General features: G+C 41.3%; 1 protein-coding gene across 1 annotated transcript in view; it reads right to left on the minus strand.

Moving 5' to 3' along the window:
• LOC112912696 (uncharacterized) overlaps positions 1–22,724 on the minus strand; it is a 260,106-nt gene that overhangs the window by 230,408 nt on the left and 6,974 nt on the right. Inside the window, exon 3 of the mRNA XM_072762683.1 lies at positions 4,223–4,299. Coding sequence (XP_072618784.1) covers positions 4,223–4,299 — 77 coding nt within the window. The remainder of the gene's footprint in view (positions 1–4,222; positions 4,300–22,724) is intronic.

The raw sequence follows: 22,724 nt of genomic DNA on the forward strand, positions 1-22,724 counted from the left end.
AATGAAGGAGTCGGTCCCAGTGACAATTGCACCCAAAAGCATGAGATACCTAGGAATATACCTAACCAGAGAGGTAAAGGATCCCTACCCAAAAAACTACAGAGCACGTCTGAAAGAAATTGAGGAAGACACAAAGTGATGGAAAACCATTCCAAGCTCCTGGATTGGAAGAATTCATATATTGGGAAAATGTCCACGTGACCCAGGGCAATTTACACATGGAACGCAATCCCTATCATCAGAAATACCACGGGCTCTCTTCAGAGAGCTGGAACAAATCATCGGAAGATTAGTGTGTGGAATCATCAGAAAAGACCCCGAATGCCCAGGGCAATATGAGAAAAGAAAACCACAGCTGGCGGCATCACAATGCCGGACTTCAGGTCGTGCTACAAAGCTGTGCTCATCAAGACAGTGTGGTACTGGCACAAAAACAGACACACAGGTCAATGGCACAGAAGAGACAAATCCAGAAGTGGACCCTCAACTCTACCGTCAAGACCGCACATTCGACGAAGCACGAAAGACCATCCACTGGAAAAAACACAGTCTCTTCAGTAAAGGCTGCTGGGCACGTTGGACAGCCACACACAGAGGAATGAAACTGGACCATTCTCTCACACCACCGTACACAAAGAGAAACTCAAAATGGATGAAAGATCTAAATGTGAGACAGGATTCCATCAAACTCCTAGGGGAGAACACAGGCAACGCCCTTCTTGAACTTGGCCACAGCAACTTCTTGCAAGACACATCCATGAAGGCCAGGGAAACAGAGCCAAAATGAATCACTGGGACTTCATCAAGATGAGGAGCTTCCACACAGCAAAAGAAACGCTCAACAAAACTAAAAGACAAACCTCCAGAATGGAAGAAGATATGTGCAAATGACCCGTCCGATAAAGGGCCAGTTATCCAAGATCTCTAAAGAACTTTTTCAACTCAACAGCAGAGAAACCAAGAGTGCCACCCTGAAAGGGGCAAAAGACACCAACAGAAACGTCACACAGGAAGACACAGACGTGGCCAACAAGCACACGAGACGATGCTCCGCACGCCGGCCGTCAGGGAAATAGCAAAAGCACAATGAGATACCACCTCACACCTGTGAGAATGGGGAACAAGAACCAGACAGGACACAACAAATGTTGGAAAGGATGTGGAGAAAGGGGAATGCTTTCAAAATTCAAAAGTTTCAGAAATCGCCATACTCGTCTGATATGGTCGAAGGGGGGGGGCGGGCGGGCTCCTGGCGAGCCGGGGGAGCTTGGGAATGGGGGAAGGGGGGAAGTGGGGCAGGGGCTGAAGGGGCAAGGGGGGGAAGGTGAGCAGGGGCGGAGGGGGGGGGAGGGGAGGAGGGGAGAGGAGGAAGAGCCAAGGGCCTTGGGGGCGCTCCTGGGGCCCAGCCACCCAGGCCCTCAAGCCACCGCCCCAAGGCCGTGCCCTGAAGGTGGATGGTGCCTGCATCCAAACCCCTCTGAGCGTGCCCGGATGGGCTTGGCACCCTCTCTGAGCCCCGGTGGAGGGGCCCCACACCCTCTCTGAGTCGTCCGGAGGAGACCTGACCCGTAGGAGGCCCCACCACCAGCCCCCTCCGCGAACAGGTCCCACCACTCCCCCACCGCGCAGCCCGTTGTCTCCCAGTCTCTCCCTCCCTGTCTCTGGGTCTCCCCTCCCTGTCTCTCTGTCTCTACCTCCCTGTCTCTGGGTCTCCCTCCCTCTCTGTCTCTCCCATGCTGTCTAGATATCACTATCCTTGTCTCCGTGTCTCCCTCTCTGTGTCTCGGTCTCTCCCTCCCAGTCTCTCGGTGTCTCCCTACCTGTTTCCCTGCCTCTCCCTCCCTGTCTTTCAGTCTCTGCCTCAACGTCTCTGTCTCTCCGTCCCTGTCTCTCTGATTCTCCTTCCCTATCTCTGTGTCTGTCTCTGCTCGCCGCCCAATCTCGGCCGCCTCCCCCCCCCCCGCCCCGTCTCCTTCTCTCCCTCCCTCTCTCTGACTCTCGCTCCGTATCTCACCGGCTCTCCCTCCCTGCGTCTCTGTCTCTCCTTGCGTCTCTATCTCTCCGCCAGTCTCTGTGTGTCTCCCTTTGGGTCTCCCGGTCTCTCACGCCCTGTCTCGTTCTCTCCATCCTGTCTCTGTGTCCCCCTCACTGTGTCTTGGTCTCCCTCCCTGTCTCTCTGTCTCTTCCTCCCTGTCTCTTGGTGTCTCCCTCTCTGTGTCTGTCTCTCCCTCCCTGTCTCTCTGACTCTCCTTCCGTGTCTGGCTCTCTTCCTCCCTCCCTCAGTCTCCCTCCTTGTCTCGGTCTCTCCCTCGCCATCTCGCTGTCTCTCCCTCCCCTCCCCTATCTCTCCCTCCCTGTCTGTGTCCACCTCCCTGTGTCTCTCCGTCCCTCCGGTTCTCTGTCTCTCCTTCCCTCTCCCTGTCAATCAAAGAAAGGATGACAACCGTAGAATTCTCTCAATAGATACAGAAAAAGCATTTGACCAAACAGACCATCCTTTCCTCATGAAAACCTTCCACCTGGTACGGATACCGGGAACAAACCTCAATTCTCATAAAACCCATCTACAAAAGACCCAGAGGGAATGTCCTCTTCATTGGGAAAATCCTGGAGCTTTTAACTTAAGGTCAGGAACACGACAGGGTGTCCACCCTCAACGCTGTCCTTGGGCACAGTAGTAGCGGTCCTAGCTTTCGCAGTGACATTCCGAAACAGAAAGAAAAGGCAACCCGATGGGCAAAGAAGTCAAACTCTCACTCTTCACAGAGGACATGACACTCTACGTGGAAAACCTCAAACAGTCACTAGATCGTACCTAAAGGATCTATCCAACAAGACGACCTAACAATCGTGGGTATCTGTGCCCCGAATGTGGGAGCTGCCACGGATACCAATCAGTTGCGAAGCAAAGTTAAGACGTACTTAGATAATAATACACTTTTACTTGGCAGACACGAACACGGTGCTTTCTAGGATTGATAGATCTTCCAGGCACAGCATCTCCAAAGAAACAAGGGCACTAAAGGATACATCGGACCAGATGGATCTCACAGATGTTTACAAAACTTTACATCCAAATGCAACTGAATTCACATTCTTCTCAGTGCACGTGGAACTTTGTCCAGAAGAGACCATATACTGGGTCACAAATCAGGTCGTGACCGATACCAAAAGACTGGGATCGTCCCCTGCGTATTTTCAGACCATAATGCTCTGAAACTAGAACTCAACCACAAGAAGAAGTTTGCAAGGATTTCAAACACGTGCAGGTTAAGGACCATCCTGCTAAAAGACGAAAGAAAGGGTCAACCAGGACATTAGAGAAGAATTAAAAAGATTCACAAAAACCAACGAGAATGAAGATACAACCAACCTGTTCCAAATCTTTGGGATACGGCAAAAGCGGTCCCACATAGGGGAAATACATCCCAATGCAAGCGTCCATCCAAACACTGGAAAGAACTCAAATACAAAAGCTAACCTTGCACCTAAAGGAGCTGGAGAAGGAACGACAAATGAAACCTTCACCCAGCAGAAGTCGACGGTTAATAAGAATTCGAGCAGAACTCAATGAAATAGAGAGCAGAGGAATTGGGGAAACACATCCACAACACCAGGAGGTGGATCTTTGAAAGAACCAATAAGAGAGAGAGAAACCATTAAGCCAGCCTTATGAAAAAAAAAGAGAGAGAGAAAAGACTCCAATGAATAAAATCATGAATGAGAAAGTAGAGATCACCACCACCACCAAGGAAATACAAACGATCTTAAAAACTCATCCTGAGCAGGTATATGCCAATAAATTGGGCAATCGAGAAGAAACGGACCCATTTCCGGAAAACCACAAACTACTGAAACCGGAACAGGAAGACACAGAAAACCCGAACAGGCCAATATCCAGGGAGGAAACTGAAGCAGTCATCGTCAAAGACCTCCCGAGACACAAAAGCCCAGGGCCAGATGCCTTCCCTGGGGAATGCTATCAAAAGTCTAAAGAAGAAACCGTACCTATTTCGACCAAAGCGGTTCCGAAAGATAGACAAGAGATGGAATACTTCCAAACTCGTTCTTGGAGGCCAGCATCACCTTAAGTCCAAAAGCAGACAAAGACCCAACCAACGAAGGAGAGTTACAGACCCACAGACCTCACGAACACGGATGCAGACATTCTCCACAAGATACGAGCCAACAGGATCCAATGGTACATTGAGAAGTTACTCACCGTGACCAGGTGGCATTTATCCCCGGGACGCAAGGCTGGTTCAACACTCGGCAAGCACTCCGTGTGACTCATCAGATCTGCAAGAGAAAAAACAAGAACCAGATGATCCTCTCAAGAGACAGAGAAAGCATTTGACAAAATCCATTCCTGATCCAAACGCTTCAGAGTATAGAGACAGAGGGAAAGTCCCTCAGCATCTTCAAAGCCACCTATGACAAGCCCCTGGCAAATTATCATTCCCAATGGGGAGACACTGGGAGCCTTTCCCCAAAGACCAGGCACGAGACGGGGATGTCCACTCTCACCGCTACTATTCTCAACATAGTACGAGACGTCACGGCCTCAGCAATCAGGCAACAAAAAGAAATAAAAGGCATTCAAACCCGCAAAGGGGAAGTCAAACTCTCCCTCTTCGCAGATGACATGATACCGTACCTAGAAAACCCAAAAGACTCCACCCCAAGATTGCTGGAACTCCTACAGCAAGTTCGGCAGTGTGGCGGGATACAAACTCAGGGCCCAGAAACCAGTGGCCTTTCTGTACGTGAACAATGAGACCGAGGAAAGGGACATCGAGGAAGGGGCCAATCCCATTGATACAACCACAGCACCCAAAAAAAAGCATGAGCTACCTAGAAAGAAACCTAACCAAAGGGGTAAAGGATCTCTACCCGAAACATTGCAGAACACGTCTGAAAGAAACCGAGGAAGACACAAAGAGATGGAAAAAGGTTCCATGCTCCTGGGTTGGAAGAATTAATATTGGGGAAAATGTCAACATGACCCAGGGCAATTTACACAACTAGTGCAAAATCTGTCAGAAATACCACGGACTCTCTTCAGAGAGCTGCAACAAATCATCTGAAGACTTGTGTGGAATCAGAAAAGACCCCGAACAGCCACGGGAATAGTAGCCAAGAAACCCACTGCGGGGGGGGGGGGGGGGGGGGGGGCAGCACAATGCCCGATTTCAGGGTGTGCCACAAAGCTGTGACCATCAAGACGGTGTGGTACTGGCACAAAAACGGACACATGGATCAATGGAACAGAGGAGAGCATCCAGATGTGGACCCTCAACTCTACGGGCAACTAATATTCGGCCAGGCAGGAAAGACCATCCACGGGGGAATAAAAGACAGTCTCTTCGATAAAGGCTGCTGGGAACACTGGACAGCCACGTGCAGAGGAATGACACTGGACCATTCCTCTCATGCCAAACACAAGGATAAACTCAAAATGGAGGAAGGATCTAAATGTGAGACAAGATTCCATCAAAACCCTCCGGGAGAACACAGGCAACAACACCCTTCTTGAACTGGGCCACAGCAACTTCTTGCAAATTACATCAGCCACGAAGGCCAGGGAAACAAGAGCGAAATGGAACGTCGGGACGTCATGAAGAGGAGCTGTTTCTGCACAGCCAAAGAAAAACTCAACAAAACTGAAAGACAACCTCCAGACTGGGAGAAGATAGGTGCAAACGACCCTTCGGATAAAGGGCCAGCATCCGAGATCTCAAAAGAACCTATTCAACTCCACAGCAGAGAAACCAACCATCCAATCCGGAAATGGGCAAAAGACACCAATGGAAACGGCACAGAGCAAGACACAAACGTGGCCGAGAAGCCCATGAGAAAGTGCCCACATCACTGCATTTGCATCAGGGAAATACAGATCAAAGCCACAACGAGATCCCACCTCACAGCGGTGAGAATGGGCAGCACTGGCCAGACAGGAAACACCAAACGCTGGACAGGATGCGCAAATAGGGGAACGCTTCAAAATTCAACAGTGTCAGAGGGAGCTGTACTCACCTGATAGGGACCAAGGCGGGGGGCGGGCTCCCGGCCAGGCTGGGGCGCTCAGGAGGCACCTGAGAGCGGGGAGGAAGAGCCAGGGCCTTGGGGGGGCTCCCGGGGCCCAGCAGCCCAGGCCCTCAAGCCGCCGCCCCAAGGCCGTGCCCTGAGGGTGGACGGTGCCTGCACCCTAAGCCCTCTGAGCGCGCGCGCATGGGTTCCGCGGCACCTCCCTGAGCCCCGGGGGAGGGGCCCCGCACCCTCCCTGAGCCGCCAGGAGGAGGCCCCACCGCCAACCCCTCCGCCAACAGGTCCCGCCCCGCCTCCCCCGAGGCCCGCTGTCCCCCACGCGGTCCCTCCCAGACACTCGCCGCGCCACACGCAAGGGCCAGATGCCTCTGGCACAGCCACCCCAGGGCCCCTCACACCTCCCGGGGCCCACGCCGACCTGCGCGCCGGGGACGAGGCCTGCAGAGCCGCTGCAGGGAGCCCGCAGCGCCAGGAACCGCGGGCCTGGAGCGGCGGCAAGGCCTTGCAACCTCCTGCCACAGGGATGGTCGGGGCGGGGCGGGGCGGGGCGGGGCGGGTGGCCCCATCGAGGCCCAGCTCCTCCCGTGGCCACGCCCTGGCCCCCTTCAGGTCATGCTCCGGGTCAGGTGCTGGGCAGGCTCCTGGCCGCGCCCCCTGCACAGAGGCCCGCCCTCCGGGAAGCCTAGAGGGGCCCCCTAGGTCTGTTGGCCATCTGCATATCTTTTTTTTTTTAATTTATTCATGAGAGACACACAGAGAGAGAGGCAGTGACACAGGCAGAGGGAGAAGCAAGCTCCATGCGGGGAGCCCGAAGTGGGACTCGATCCGGAGTCTCCAGGATCATACCCTGGACACTAAGCTGCTGAGCTACTGGAGCTGCCCCATCTGTATATCTTTCTTTGAAGAGTGTCTATTCAGGTCCCATGCCCATTTTTTAATTGGATTATTTTTGGGGGTGTTTTAGTATTGAGTTGTATAAGCTCTTTATACTTTTAGAATATTATTTGTATATAATTTTTTATTATTGTTTATATTATTTATATATTTAATTATTATAAATTATATATTATTTATATATTTAATTATATATTTAAAGGAGAAGAAATGAGTGGGAAATATCAGAACGGGAGACAGAACATGAAAGACTCCTAACTCTGGGAAACGAACTAGGGGTGGTGGAAGGGGAGAAGGGCGGGGGGTGGGGGGCACTGAGTGACTGGGTGGCGGGCACTGAGGGCAGCACGTGACGGGATAAGCACTGGGTGTTATTCTGTATATTGGCAAACTGAACACCAATAAAAAATAAATTTATTATTTAAAAAAATTAAATTAAATTAAATATAATAGATTTGAGACTGAAAAAATAAAAACATAAAAAAAAGAAATGTTGAAAAGGTTAACCAAAACCAGAGGCACCACAATACAAAGTTGCAATCATCAAGACAGTATGGGTACGGGCACAAAAATAGACACATAAATCAATGGAACAAAATAGAGAACTCAGAAATGGACCCTCATCTCTGTGGTTAACTAATCTTCAAATGAGGAAAAAATATCCAATGGAATAAAGACAGTTTCTTCAAAAAATGGTGTTGGGAAAATTGGACAGCTATGTGCAAAAGAATGAAAACAGGCCCGCTTTTTAGACCATACACAAAAATAAACTCAAAATGGATTAAAGACCTAATGTGAGACCGGAAACCATAAAAAAATCCGACAAGAGAGTACAGGCAGTAATTTCTCTGACATCAACCCTAACAATATTTTTCTAAGGTATGTCGCCTGAGGCAAAGAAAACAAAAGCAAAAAGAAATTACTGAGATTACATCATAATAAAAAGCTTGTGTACATCAGAGCAAACAATCAACAAAACTGAAAGGCAATGTAGGGAATGGGAGAAGATATTTGTAAAAAACATACATGATACAGGGTTAGTATCCAAAATATAAGAACTCAATACAAAAGAAAGAAAGAAAGAAAGAAAGAAAGAAAGAAAGAAAGAAAGAAAGAAAGAAAGAAAGAAAGAAAGAAAGAAATCCAATTAAAAAATGGGCAGAAGAGATGAACGGACATTTCTCCAAAGAAGACATCCAGATAGCCAATAGACACATGAAAAGATGCTCCATGTCACTCATCATCAGGTAAACAGACACCAAAATCACATTAAGATATTATTTCACACCTGTCAGAATGGCTAAAATCAAAACCACAAGTGTTGACGAGGATGTAGAGGAAAAAGGGAAATTTGTGCTCTGTTGGTGGGAATAGCTAACTGTGGAACACAGTATGGAGGTTGTTTAAAATTTTTGAAACAGAATTACCCTATGATCCAGTAATTCTACTACTGGATATTTACCCAAACAACTCAAAAACATTAATTTGAAAGGATACATGGAACTCTACATTTACTGAAGCATTATTTACAATAGCCAAATTATAGAAGCAGCCCAAGTGTCCATCAATCAACAAATGGATAAAGAGGAGGTGGTGTGTACACCTGTACACACACACGAAAATTACTCAGCCATAAAAAGAATGAAGCTTGCCATTTGCAATAACATGGATGGGATCTGGAGGTTATAATGCTAAGTGAAAGAAGTCAGAGGAAGACAAATTATCATATGATTTCACTTGTGAAATTTAAGAAAACAAATGAAGAAAAAAAACAAGAGGCAAACCAAAAAACAGACTCAACTATAGAGAACAAACTGATGGCTACCAGAAAGAGATGAGTAGGGGGTGGGTGAAATAGCTGATAGATATTAAAGAGTATACTTATCATGATGAGCACTGAATAATGTATAGAAACGCTGAATCACTATATTGTACTCCTGAAACTAATATAACACAGTATGTTAACTATACTGGAATTAAAATTTAAAAATGAAAAAAAAATTCCCTGCAGAACATCCTGCCTATTGTTTTCCTGCTAAAAGATCTCTTGGCATTAATATCAAGACTCAACAGCATGGTATTGGTGTAATAACAAACTGATCGATGGAACAGAAAGCCCTAAAATAAACCCAGACATACGTGGACAACTGATACTTGACAAAGGCAGTGCAGTAGGAGAAAGGATGGCTTTTTCGACAGCAGTGGTGGAAAAATTAAATATCCACAAGTAAAATGAACTTGGATCCATACCTCATATCACACATGAAAATTAACTCAAAATGGATCATAGATCTAAATGTAAAACTTAAAGCTTGGAAACTTCAAGAGGAAAACATGTTAGGTAAAGATTTCTTAATACCAAACAAAAGAAAAATTCATACAAGACAAGTTGGACTTCACTAAAAAGGGAATTGGGGCTCCTTAGAGAAAAACCAAGGCTGTATCAGTAAAAGTAGAAGATAAGCCTAGAAACTATCTGGTTTGCCAGAAAGTTAGAAGTATTCAACAATCAATAGGTGTATGTCAAAGGACAAGATTTCAACTTGAAGGGGTTCCTACTGCCCAAATTGGAACAATGTGGTTATCAAAATAATGAAAGGAATGGTTCATAATATAACAAAATTTCACAAGCCCACAGTAATAAATGGAAAAGGAAAGTCTCATTCATACAGTACAGTATCAGCTAATAAGCTGAGAGGGACAGAAAAATCACCATTTTGCAACATCACAATAATAAATGATGAAGGGAAGAATCAGCAGTGGATGCTATCTACAGTTTTTGGGAACAGAACACTGACAGAGACCCAAAGTATCTCACAGGAAGTTATTCATTACAAAGGGGGAAAAGTGGAGAAATCTGGCAGTTCAAACTAGTGATGAAAGCCAAACAACAGCAATGGGACAAGAGGACATCATGGTTTCCTAATGTAAAGCACTGAAGGGGACGCATTACTTTTGCCAAAAATGATGAATAAGGAGAGAAATCAAACATTAAGTCTGAAAAAACAACATTTGACAGAAATAATTATTAACTACCTCAAGGAACTGGGATAAGTAGGAGTGGCCAGTAAGAAGCTGAGACAGTGCTCAAGAATATAACAGCAGCAGATGTCATAAATATGATACAAAATAGCCACTCCTGCTAAGGCTAGGACAGAGTCCCCAAGGAAGAATTTTCCCTTCAGAGCTCAATAGTCAGACCTTGTTAGAAAAGATAACAGCCATCACTCACACTTTGGTGCTGTACCAGTGGGATTTGCTGGAAATTCACCCTCTGGAACTTGTCCACAAATCTATTCCATAGTACGTGCTGGCAATCTGTGTCCTGGATTTCCCCCACCATCAAAGGGGGTGAAAAAGCTGCTGTGAAGGACATTATTGTGACAACTGACAAAATTTGAATATAGATCATGTAGTTAGATAATAGCACTGTACTAATGTCAAATCCCCTTAATTTAATTATACTGCAGTTATAGGGGATTATCCTTGCATATACCAAAACTCATCAAACAGTACATTTAAATATGTGCAGCTTTCTGTATGTTAATCTTATCTCAGTAAAGCTAAAAAATAAACAAATAACCTTTTAAAAAAGAGAATCTATGTTTGGGGCTAAGGGTCATGTCTACACTCCTCCCAAATAAGTAAAAAAATATATATATAAATATATATCACCAAGCATACCAAAGTGAGAAATAAAATGAAACAAAATCTAGTATCCGTAGGAAGGGCTCATAGGAACAATACTTTTAAAGTTCTTATATGTGGTCTTTATGCTTAAACATCAGTTGGCTGGATGTGTGCCTCAATTCACATTTTTTTTCTATGAAAAATCTTAAAAATCTTTACTCCAGTCTTCCAGATTTAAGTACTAATGCTGGAGAGTTTATTGATAATCTGGCATTCTTTCCACCTAAGTGATGTAGTCTTTTTGTGTAGGTGCCCAAAGTTGGTTTTTTTTTTTCCTTTAAAAGCCCTAGAACACATTTCAGTGGTGGCTGTTGTTTCAATTTTCCTAAGCACATGATGAACCCTTATAATATAGATGTTCATCTTTTAACGGCATTTTCTTGCTTTTGTTTTTTTTCCTGTTTCTTTTGTCAGTCCGGGCACTTTTATTAATGTCCATATACTTATGTGCACATGCATATAAGATCTTCTTCTCACTTTATGAATTTCTTTCAGCTCTTTACTTGATTTGTTTTCACTTGTCTTTTTCCATCATTTCTTTCTTTTGTGGTACTTTCTAGAGTGTCTGCTCATTCAAGAACTTTCTGGTTTATCTTCATTTCTGAAATATTTCTCATTCGTTCCTCAAGTCTTGTCAGTTTTTCATGATCTCCTATAACATAGGAGTTCATTTACAAACTTTTCTAATTCAGTTTATTTTGTTTTTTCATAACATACTGTTTTATTTTTCCAGCTTATTTTGTAGAAATTATATCTGTGCTTTAAGACAAAATATACTGCTATCTTCACCTCTTTACATCTGTTATTCAGAGGACTACTGTCCTTTTTCTTATACTATCTTCCAATGACATAAAATTACAATACCTTCTATAAACCTTATTATAGTTGGATGGCTTTTCCTATACTTTTAAGTTTCCTATGTAAGATTTGTAAACAGACTGAGAAGGCTTTCCTAGATTCAGAGTTCAAAGGTTTCCTCTTATATTGTTACCACAAAGTATTCAAACCTAAGGTACTTAAGTGTGACCACTTCCCTAATACTTTCTGAGATCTGCCTCCTCCAGTGCCCCCTCCCACATGTATCTGTGTCTATTCTCCTCTTTACCCTTAAGTTCCTACTCTCATCAACTTTTATTTGCAGCAGTTTCTTTTCAGTGTGGGGCTCTGTTCGCTTCCTGAATATTTCTAAGAATCTCAGGAACCAGGCTGTCCCTGCTCCCTCATACTTTCCTGTGGCAAACGATCTCATTTCAGACCCTATTAGAAGTTTCTGGACCACATTTTGAATAGCACTCCCTAAAATACTTTGCTTTTTTTCAGAGAGTGCTGAGTGGCACAGTAAGGCAGACAGGTATCACTATAAATGTATGATCTCCAGTAGCAAGTGGGCCTCAACAAGATCTGCAGTTATAATACATTTTACTGGGAAATGCAATCCACTTTGCACACATGTAGACAAACCCTGTGTGTGTGTGTGTGTGTGTGTGTGTGTACCTACTCTTACCTTCTCTCCTGTTGGTAACAAAATGTCTCTCCCTCTATTCAAAGTCACCAATCTTTCCATCTATGCCTTCGATCAATCAATCCTGCTTTCTCAGAACACCTCACAAATCCCTTCTTTGGTATATTTGATAGCTCATTTGATTGAACTCTTCTTTCATATAACAAACATGCTTAAGCCTTTCCCGTTTACAAAAAAGCAATAAACAATAACTCCATTTCTCTCTCCAACTACTGCATAATTCCTTTAATTCTCTAGAGTTGTCTTAACTATCCACATCTCTTTACTTCTACCCATTGTATAACCCCAATAGAGTTTCCCCTACTACTTCTCCATCAAAATATGCTTTGCACGACTGTCATGTTTCTAACACTAAAATGTTTTTGGCCGCTCTTATTTGACCTTGCGTGAATGCGACACTGTGAACCACCACTTTGTTAAGACTTTCTTTGCTTGGCTTCCGTGACACTACATTTTCCTGGCTTTCTCCTACCTCTTCTCGGTGTCCTTTCTAGGTTTCCATCCTACACACCCATAACATATCCAAATACCTAAGGCCTTGTCCTAGGTGATCTCCTCACTCTAATCTCTAGAGTAGAAGAGAAAGAAACACAGGGAGGACAACAGGACACCAAAAAGGAAGGGTCAGAGAAATGGAATGGAAGCCTTAATACCAAAAGATGGGTGGGGAAATGAGCTGAGGGTAGTAAAAGCAAGTTAAGGCATGTGACACACAAGTCAAGTCTAGAAGATAAGGAACAGAAGAAACATAAATCCACATGCACCAGTACAAAAGGCAGATACTAACGTCATGTGCTATAGGCTCTTCTCCTGGTTATCCTTAATGTTGAATACAGACAGTCAAGAGATCCCAGAAAGACTATTCATTCATAAGGAAGATAAAAAAAAAAGATCTTCCAGCAGTTATAAATCCCAATTACTATATATGACATTTTTCTTTAAAATTTATTGGGGTTTTTTTAAGATTTTATTTATTCGTCAGAGACCGACAGAGAGAGAGAGAGAAAGAGAGAGAGAGAGAGAGGCAGAGACAAGGCAGATGGAGAAGCAGGCTCCATGCAGGAAGGCCTGACATGGGACTGGATCCCGGGTCTCCAGTACAGCTCCCTGGGCCAAAGGTGGCGCTAAACCTCTGAGCCACCCAGGAGTCCCACTTTTAAATTTATTGTAGGGCAGCCAAGGTGGCTCAATGGTTTAGCGCCACCTTCGGCCCAGGGCGTGATCCTGGAGTCCCCGGATTGAGTCCCAAGTCAGGCTCCTTGCATAGAGCCTGCTTCTCCCTCTGCCTGTGTCTCTGCCTCTCTCTTTCATGAGTAAATAAATAAAATCTTTTAAAAATAAAAATAAGGGATCCCTGGGTGGTGCAGCGGTTTAGCGCCTGCCTTTGGCCCAGGGCACGATCCTGGAGACCCGGGATCGAATCCCATGTCGGGCTCCCGGTGCATGAAGCCTGCTTCTCCCTCTGCTTATGTCTCTGCTTCTCTCTCTCTCTCTCTCTCTCTCTCTGTGTGTGTGTGTGTGTGTCTGTGTGTGTGACTATCATAAATAAATAAAAATGTAAATAAATAAATAAATAAATAAATAAAATAAATAAATAAATTTATTCTATTGTGACCAGAGTACCTATGGACAATGTGTTTTAGAAGAAATTAGACCAAAGTTCTTTGAAGAATCCTGTATTTTTACAACTTAGAAGAGGATTTGAAAACCATTTTTGAAAGACAAGGTAAACACGGAAAAACACTGAGGCAATTCAGCTGACACTTATGTTCACGTGTTGTTTTAAACACAAGTGTTTAAATATGCACCTATGTATATATTATGTGGATATACTATAGTACTAGAGTACCCTGTATATAACAAATCACATATACAAGACATTCTGAAAGAACAAAATCAGGGTAAAATATTTTTAAATGTTTTGCTAGTCATGATAGCTTCATACCACTATCCTCTAATGGTCCAAGATGTAATATACATTTAAGGCATAGTTCATCATTAATTCAGAGGATGTCAATTTCAAAGAGGGTTTTTGGTAATTTTGAAACTTTTAGGCACGTATTAGATTTGGTTAGAAAATCACTTATGTTAACCTCACAATAAGACTGATAAAGAAAAAATAAATAAAAAAATAAAAGACTGATAAAGAGCCTATGAAGTATCAGTTCTACCACTCTAATGCTGTTAGCTTACAAATTAGTATTATCTTTATCATAGCTTAAAAAAAATGAGACTTCAAAGATTCAAATAATTTAGGGCTGGTTGGAAAATCGAGACTCCATCACTCCATATACCTGATACAATAAACAATGGAACAGCAACAATTACAGCTTTCCATAGAATAGAGATCTTGCTGGCTAATCTACCACTGACTGCATATTCAGGTGCCAGGAAATGACAAGTATCTATCCCTCTACATAACACTAAAGAAGTCATCAGATATGAAGAGCCCCGAGCAGCTTTCCATATTTTCCGAAACTTGGGAGGAGCTGAGCTATTAGCATCCAACCTTGATGACAGACTTAAATACAACTCTCTATGCTATTAATTGGAGTTAAGGATCACTTTTTATAATTATTACACATACCCTACAACCTATAACTAAGGGACTCTCCAGGCTGCTGAAACTGAGGCACTTTCATGAGTGGCTTCCATATGGGAATTCCCTAGGAACTGAGATCCCAGGGCTTTATGTCCAGGTCCTCATAATGGCCTACCATGATCTTCAATTTTTCAGTCATTTTAGTTAAAATCAGAGTCTACAACCCATAAGCCAACTTATCCAAGAACATGTAAATTGTATTACAATACGTATGTATGTGTATGCACCAGCAAGCTAGGGGTGGATTGGAGGGGGGAGTGTCACAATAGGGTCTGCAGTATAGAAATCCTATTACTTCCCTCGCAGCTGTGTACAGTTTGACAGGTTGTGCAGCACAAGGGACTACTTAATTTAAGAGGGCAAATGGGGATTAATATGCATTCCACTTCCTAAGGCATGTAATCCTTGGTACTACAGGTGACAAGTGAACACATATTCCAAAATCAGACAATTCCCCCACTCTTAGAATGCTTTGTATACCATATGTGAAAGGCAGCCATTTGACATGCTTATTAATGACAAACTACTTATCAAAGTACTTTAACTTAAATTCTAATGTTTTCCCCTCAACTCAATAAATTATGTTACCTCGTAATGTGGGACACATATATCCCATTTTGGAGACTACTGGTCTACTACGTACTTGAAAATGCAGGAGTAAATTTGAAAAAGGGGGGGGGTCAAGGTTTTAGGAAGAAATGTAGGGCTCATGCAAGTAGCTTGATAGTTTAACTTGGTGAGATCTCTAAGAAAAATCAGACAAAAATCTAGAGATCTGGGACACCTGGGTGGCTCAGCAGTTGAGCATCCGCCTTTGGCCCAGGGCGTGATCCTGGAGTCCTAGGATCGAGTCCCACATTGGGCTCCCCACCAGGACCCTTTTTCTCCCTCTGCCTGTGTCTCTGTGTCTCTTGTGAATGAATAAATAAAATCTTAAAAAAAAAAATCTAGAGATCGAGAACCAAATTACCCACATGTGAGCATATTAAAAAGGTGCAATGCAATGTAATAATAGTATTTGACATCAACTTCCTACCAGGACAGAGTAACCAGTACCAAGACAAGTTTGCCTGCCACGTACAACTACATGTAACGGGGATAGATATATGAGGCAACTATCTTTGGGCATTGAACAACAGGCAGTGAGGACTGTGATTCCCTGAAGAAAAAAGGGAAATTCAGGAGGTAAACCCTAATAGGTCTTGATTCTCTACCTGGGGACTATCTCTCAGCCACAATTCAGGGAACTAGAGCTTAAGTAGAACACAGCTTAAAAAGCCAGAGAATTTGGGGCTTGAAGCAAATTAAGCACTGGAGAGAAGAGAGCTGCAAAGAGTGAGGGTGCCAGTAGTCTCTCTAGGGCTTCTCCAAGGCCTTCGCTGAAGGCTAACATGCAGGTGCACAGCAAGACTTTGGGACGCTTACCAGAGAACAGCTGCCAAGGGATGGAGAAAAGCAAACATACTAGAGGCCCAGCAGGAAGAAAGAGAAAACAAATTTTTAAGAAGTAGTCTTAAACTCGACCATACTAATAATTACTTAACATGTAAATGAATTAAACCATTAAAAACAAAAATTTACAGGTTGGGTAAAAAACCAAGACACCACTATTCACTATCTACAAGAGACCTACTTTAAATAGAACGGTTAAAAGTAAAAGAATGGAAAAAATATACCATTCAAGTAGAGGTAAGAAGACTGGTGTAGCTGTATTAATGTAAAAACAATGTAGACTTCATGAAACAGTAGTACAAGAGATAAACAACATTTCAGAGAGTTAAAAAGGGCAGGCAATTAATCAATAAGATAAAGCTTCAAAATATCTGTAGCAAAAACTAACCAGGAGTAAAGGAATAAAAGGTAAGTCAACAATCATGATAGAAGATTTTAACATTCTTCTCTCTGTAACTGATAGAACGAGTAGACCGGAAAAAAAAAAAAAGAAAAAGAAAGAAAAAGAAAACCAAACCAATAAAATAAACATTTTTACAACACTATCAACCAACTTCACCTAACATTTACAGAATACTACACAGAACAACTGTAGATAGAATTTAATTTCTTTTTAAATACACGTAAATGGTCACCAAGATAGACAATATGTTAGGACATAAAATGTCTCAATAACTTTGAAAGATCTACGTCTTGGCTCAGGGAGTGATCCCAGGATCCTGGGATCAGGTCCCATGTTGGGCTCCCTGCCTGGAGCCTGCTTCTCCCTCTGCCTATGTACGCCTCTCTGTGTCTCTCATGAATGAATAAATAAATACTCTAAGGAAAAAAAAAAGATTTATGTCTTAGAGTTGTCTTTTTTTTACTACAATGGAATAAGCTATCCAGAAAATCCCCATGTATCTTTAATACATTTCTAAGCAACCCAAAAGAAATCAGAAGAAAAATTTTTAAATATTTTAATAGGATGTTAATTAAAACAATTTATTTGAGGTGGCAACATATGCTTAGCGAGAAAATTATACCTTTAAAAAAAGCAGAGACAAACAATAAATAAAATTAACAAAGCCAAAAGTTAGTTGGTAAGCCCTCAATAATAGCAAGCAAGAAAAAGAATACACATTACAAACAGAAACAAAAGAGGTCTGGGACATTGCTCAGGCCCCGAAAACATTAAAAGGGTTTGGGGAATACTGTGAACAAACATATACTAAAAATGTACCAATTAGATGAAACAGAAAATTTTCTTCAATTTACCAAAATGGATTCATGAAGAAATATAAAAATTGAATCGCCCTGATCAAGACACTGAATCCCTAATCAAAAACCTTCTCATAAAGAAAACTCTAAGCACAGATGGATTCACTGAATTCTGTCAAATGTTTAAAGAAGAACTAATACTAATTTTACAAAACGTCTTTCAGAAAATTAGATGGAACACTTTACACATTTGAGGCCAGTTTTACCTTGATACTAAAATCAGATAAACATTTGAGAAAACCATCACCAATATTCCTCATAAACATAAAAAAGTCCTCAAAATATTAGCAAACCAAGTCCAGAAATACACATAAAGGTGACCAAGTACAGCATATCCTCAGAATGCAAGATAAGTTTAACATCTGAAAGTCAACATAATTTACCACATTAAGAGAAAAAAGGAGAAAACCCACACGATCATTTTAATAGATACAGAAAACGCATTTGACAAAATTCATCATCCAAAACGATTAAAATACCCAGCAGACTAGGAATAGAAAAGATCTTAATTTCGATAATGGGCATCTGTAAAAAGCTCATAGATCTAACATATAAATGGTGAGCAACTAACATCATCTTCCTAAGATCAAGAATAAGGCAAGGATGCCATCTCTCATTTAATAGTGAAATTAAACTTCTACTCAATATTGTACTGGAGGTCCTACCTAGCACAGTAAGGGGAAAAAATGACAATTAGGAATTGAAAGAAAAGTTGAAACTACCTACCTGTAAGCAATAGGATAGGCTACATAGAAAATCTTAAGGAATACACAAAAAACTACTAAGATTTAATCACTGAATTTAGCAAGATAATGGGATACAATCAATATACAAGAGTTGATTGTATTGCAACTAGCAACAGTTGGAAATGATATTTTTAAAAACACCAATATCATTAAGCAACATTATCGTAAAATAGTTTGGAATATAAACTTCACAAATACTGTACAAGACTAATATGATCAAATAGTGCTGAGAGAAATTAAAGATCTAGATAAACAGGAAATAAAAGGTTTATAGGTAGGAATAGTCAATGTTGTTCAATCATTCTCCCCAAAGTGGTATCTGGACTTAATGCAATTCTCATCAAAATCATAGCAGACTTTCATGTAGAGATTAACAAGCTGATTCTAAAATTTATGAAGAATTGCAAATGACTTCAAAGAGCAAAACAATTTTGAAAAAGAACAAAACTGTCCAATTCAAAATTTGCTTTAAAAGCTACATCAATACAAAAAAAACACTTTACTACTGAATAGATCAACAGAACAGAAAAGTATAAAAATAAAGATTTGTGTTCAACTAATGTCTTTTTACAAAAATGCCACAAAGTGATATAAGGGAAAGTACTCTCTTCAATAAACAGTACTTTAACATATGGTTGAAAACATGAACCTCAACCCTCATACAAAATCACTCAAAATAGATTACAGATCTAAATACAATGACTAAAACTATAAAAATACTGAAAAGACAAAATCTTGGTAAACTTAGGGTAGGCAAAGAACTATTAGAACACAAAAATTACGGGGACCCCTGGGTGGCTCAGCGGTTTAGCGCCTGCCTTCCGCCCAGGGTGTGATCCTGGAGTCCCGGGGTCAAGTCCCACATCGGGCTTCCTGCATGGAGCCCACTTCTCCCTCTGCCTGTGTCTCTGCCTCTCTCTGTGTCTCTCATGAATAAATAAATAAAATATTTAAACACACACACACAAACACACACACACACACACACACACACACACAGGAGGATCCCTGGGTAGCTCAGCTGTTCATCGCCTGCCTTTGGCCCGGGGCGTGATTTTGGGGGTTCGGGATCAAGTCCCACATCTCGGTACCTGCATGGAGCCTGCTTCTTCCTCTGCCTGTGTCTCTGCCTGCCTCTCTCTCTCTCTCTCTCTCTCTCTCTCTCATGAATAAATAAATTAAACAAATCTTTAAAAAAAAACGCAAAAATTACTAAGTATAAAAGAAAAAATGGATAAATCAGGCAATCAAAATTTAAAACTTCAGCTCTGGGATCCCAGGGTGGTGCAGCGGTTTGGCGCCTGCCTTTGGCCCGGGAGGCGATCCTGGAGACCCGGGATCGAATCCCACGTCAGGCTCCCGGTGCATGGAGCCTGCTTCTCCCTCTGCCTGTGTCTCTGCCTCTGCCTCTCTCTCTCTCTCTCTCTGACTATCATAAATAAAAAATAATTAAATTAAATTAAATTAAATTAAATTAAATTAAATTAAATTAAATTAAAAAAATAAAATAAAATAAAATAAAATAAAATAAAATAAAATAAATAAAATAATAAAATAAAATAAAATAAAATAAAATAATAAAATAAAATAAAACAATAAAATAAAATAAAACTTAAGCTCTTCAAAAGACACCATTAAGAAAATGAACGGGCAAAAAAAAAAAAAAAAGAAAGAAAGAAAATGAACGGGCAAGCTACAGGAGTTAAATATGTATAAAACTGTATCTAACAAAGGACCAGGATATAGAACGTATATAAAGAATATTTACTTATCAATAATTAACCAATTACTTAACTTTAAAACTCTGCAAAAGAAAAACTGAAATTATACCAAAAAGCTATAATAGCAAATAAGCACAAGAAAAGACTCTCGTTATTCATCGGGGAAATGAAAATTAAAACCATGAGACTCCCCTTTGCACATCCTAGAAAGACTAAAATTAAAGACTAACGACACCCAAACTGGCAAAGATATGAACCAACTAGAACTCTCATACATCGCTGGAGGGAATGCAGAACAGTACAACAGTATTAATATACATTTATGACACAAAGAAGAAATTCCAATTTTTAGTATTTACCCAAGGAAATGATAACATACTACATAAACACTTGTCCACAAATATTTATAACAGTTTTATTCCTAGTAGCCACAAATTGAAAACAACAGTATGATTTCCATTAACAAGGTGAATATTGTATATAGAACTGTTTGTATATAAAACTGGTAGACAATATGGATCAATCTCAAATACTATTAATTCCTTGACACTGTATCTTGTACTCACAAGGTGATTTACACTTCTCACCAAGAACCCAAAGCAATCAAATCCCAAAATCGACAGTTACATTTTACAGACTGCCAGTTAGTAAAGAAGTCTAAAAAAAATTGATGGGTTCTTATTTTTTTACTCTTCCCTGGATAAATAATGTGACGCTTTTCAAGGGTATGCTCAGTACTCTTTTCAAAACAGCTTAGAGTTTGCTACTCTTTTGCTGAATACACTACAAAATATTGTACAATGTTGTACCATTTCTCCAAGATCAGTTTGTTTTCTGACTTCAGGTACCTATAATGTACCTAAAGAAAATCTGTTTTCTACATCCTTCCCTCTTTCCTGGATATAACTGCACACTAAGAAAATGGCAGTCATACCTGAGGTAGCTCATCCAACTTTAGCATGTGGTCACTCATCCTCATTCCTTCCAACTGGCAGGCAGCCTTATCAAAGGACAGTTTTGACCCATGTTCTCTATGGGGTCTTGGTAGTTACTGTAATTGTATCTGAGCATTTATAAATAATACATTCTTTTTCATTATAAATTAGCTTTATTTCTTTTGCATAAAAACATTTCAGAAGATTTATTTTCTATGAATTCCAATTAGGGTAACAGAGAACACCAAAAATGGTTTATAGAAATATCAGGTTTGATAATGCTGAAAACTATTATTCTATACCCTGAATGTTGGTCTTAATTTCCTAAGGAATCCTCCTATGATCAATTTTGTTTTGGAATATAACATGGCTTGACCTAATGAAACACTAGAATTTAATATTATACTCTAGAATTCTAAAACTATGCCAAGTTGGGCTCTCTGGAGGGCTAGGCTTAGAAATCTAATTTTTTTTTAAAGATTTTATTTCTTTATTTGAGAGAGAGAATGAGCAGGGAGGAGAGGCAGAGGGAGAGGGAAAAGTAGGCTCCCTGCTCAGCAGGTAGCCTGCCTTTGGGGCTCTGATCCTGGGATCCCAGGATTGTGAGATAACGACCTGAGCGGAAGGTAGACAACGCTAAACCAAATGAGCCATCCAGATACCCCTAAAAGTCTAATAAGTATACCAGTGCCTCTAGTAGAGCTAAATGAAAACCACTATCTAAAAGGGACAAGTATAACTGCAACATGATTGTGGCCTCAACAAAACTTGTTTTGTTTGGCCTAAAGAATGGGCCTGTGTGTGTGCGTGTGTGTGTGTGTGTGTGTGTGTTTTAATTTACTTGCCATTATCTAATACTAGAGAAAGCTCACACAAAAATCTGGGCTTCAGACTTCTCATTAAAAGAAATACTATATATATATATATATCCTTCAATATATAGGATATATATTTTATATATATATATATCCTTCAATATATAGGATATATACACACACACACACACACACACACACACACATCCTTCAATACTGGCCCTCTGAGGGCACCTGGGTGGCTCAGCGATTGAGCATCTGCCTTTGGCTCAGGTCATGATCCAGGTCCTGGGATAGAGTCCCACATCCAGCTCCCTGCAGGGAGCCTGCTTCTCCCTCTGCCTGTGTCTCTGTGTCTCTGATCTCTCATGAATAAATAAATAAATAAAATCTTAAAAAAAAAAACTACTGGCCCTCTCTTCTCTTACATGACAATCTGCAAGAGCTGAGTTTGCTGCCCGCCTCCCTTTCACTCCTCACCTCCAACTCATAGTTCTCCAACTCATATAACTAGCTTAGCTCCTGTAGGGATTATATAGTTTGATCCATGATGACTGTACCCACAAGTTCATTAGGAGAATGAAGAACAGAGATGATGAAATGAACCCTATTTATTTATGAAACGTGCTGGCTAAAGTTTTATCTCAGCTAGTATTAGAGTAAGTTCACAAGGAGAGAGAGGAAGGAAGAACATATTCAAGTTAATAAGATTCAGGATAGGTAGTATTTTTAATTTATAGAAAATGACCCTCTTTTGTAACAGTGTATTTAAAGAATCATTTGTTAGAGACTCTGTCTTTCTCAGTATAAAAACAAAACCATTACCTTCCAATTTATATGCTTTCTTGAATTCTTGCTGCTTATACAAACACCAAGATAAAATATATTTAGACTAGAATCGCATAGAACATTTTGAGAAATCTGGAACTTAAAACCTGTCTCAGAGTTTAGTTTCGGAGCTTTTATTCCCCCTGTTCTCATTCATTCAGGTCTGAATGTCATGGCCAGGCACACGATAAACCTTAATTCTAGAATTACG

The sequence above is a fragment of the Vulpes vulpes genome, chromosome 7, assembly GCF_048418805.1.
Source record: "Vulpes vulpes isolate BD-2025 chromosome 7, VulVul3, whole genome shotgun sequence".
Classification (NCBI taxonomy): domain Eukaryota; kingdom Metazoa; phylum Chordata; class Mammalia; order Carnivora; family Canidae; genus Vulpes; species Vulpes vulpes.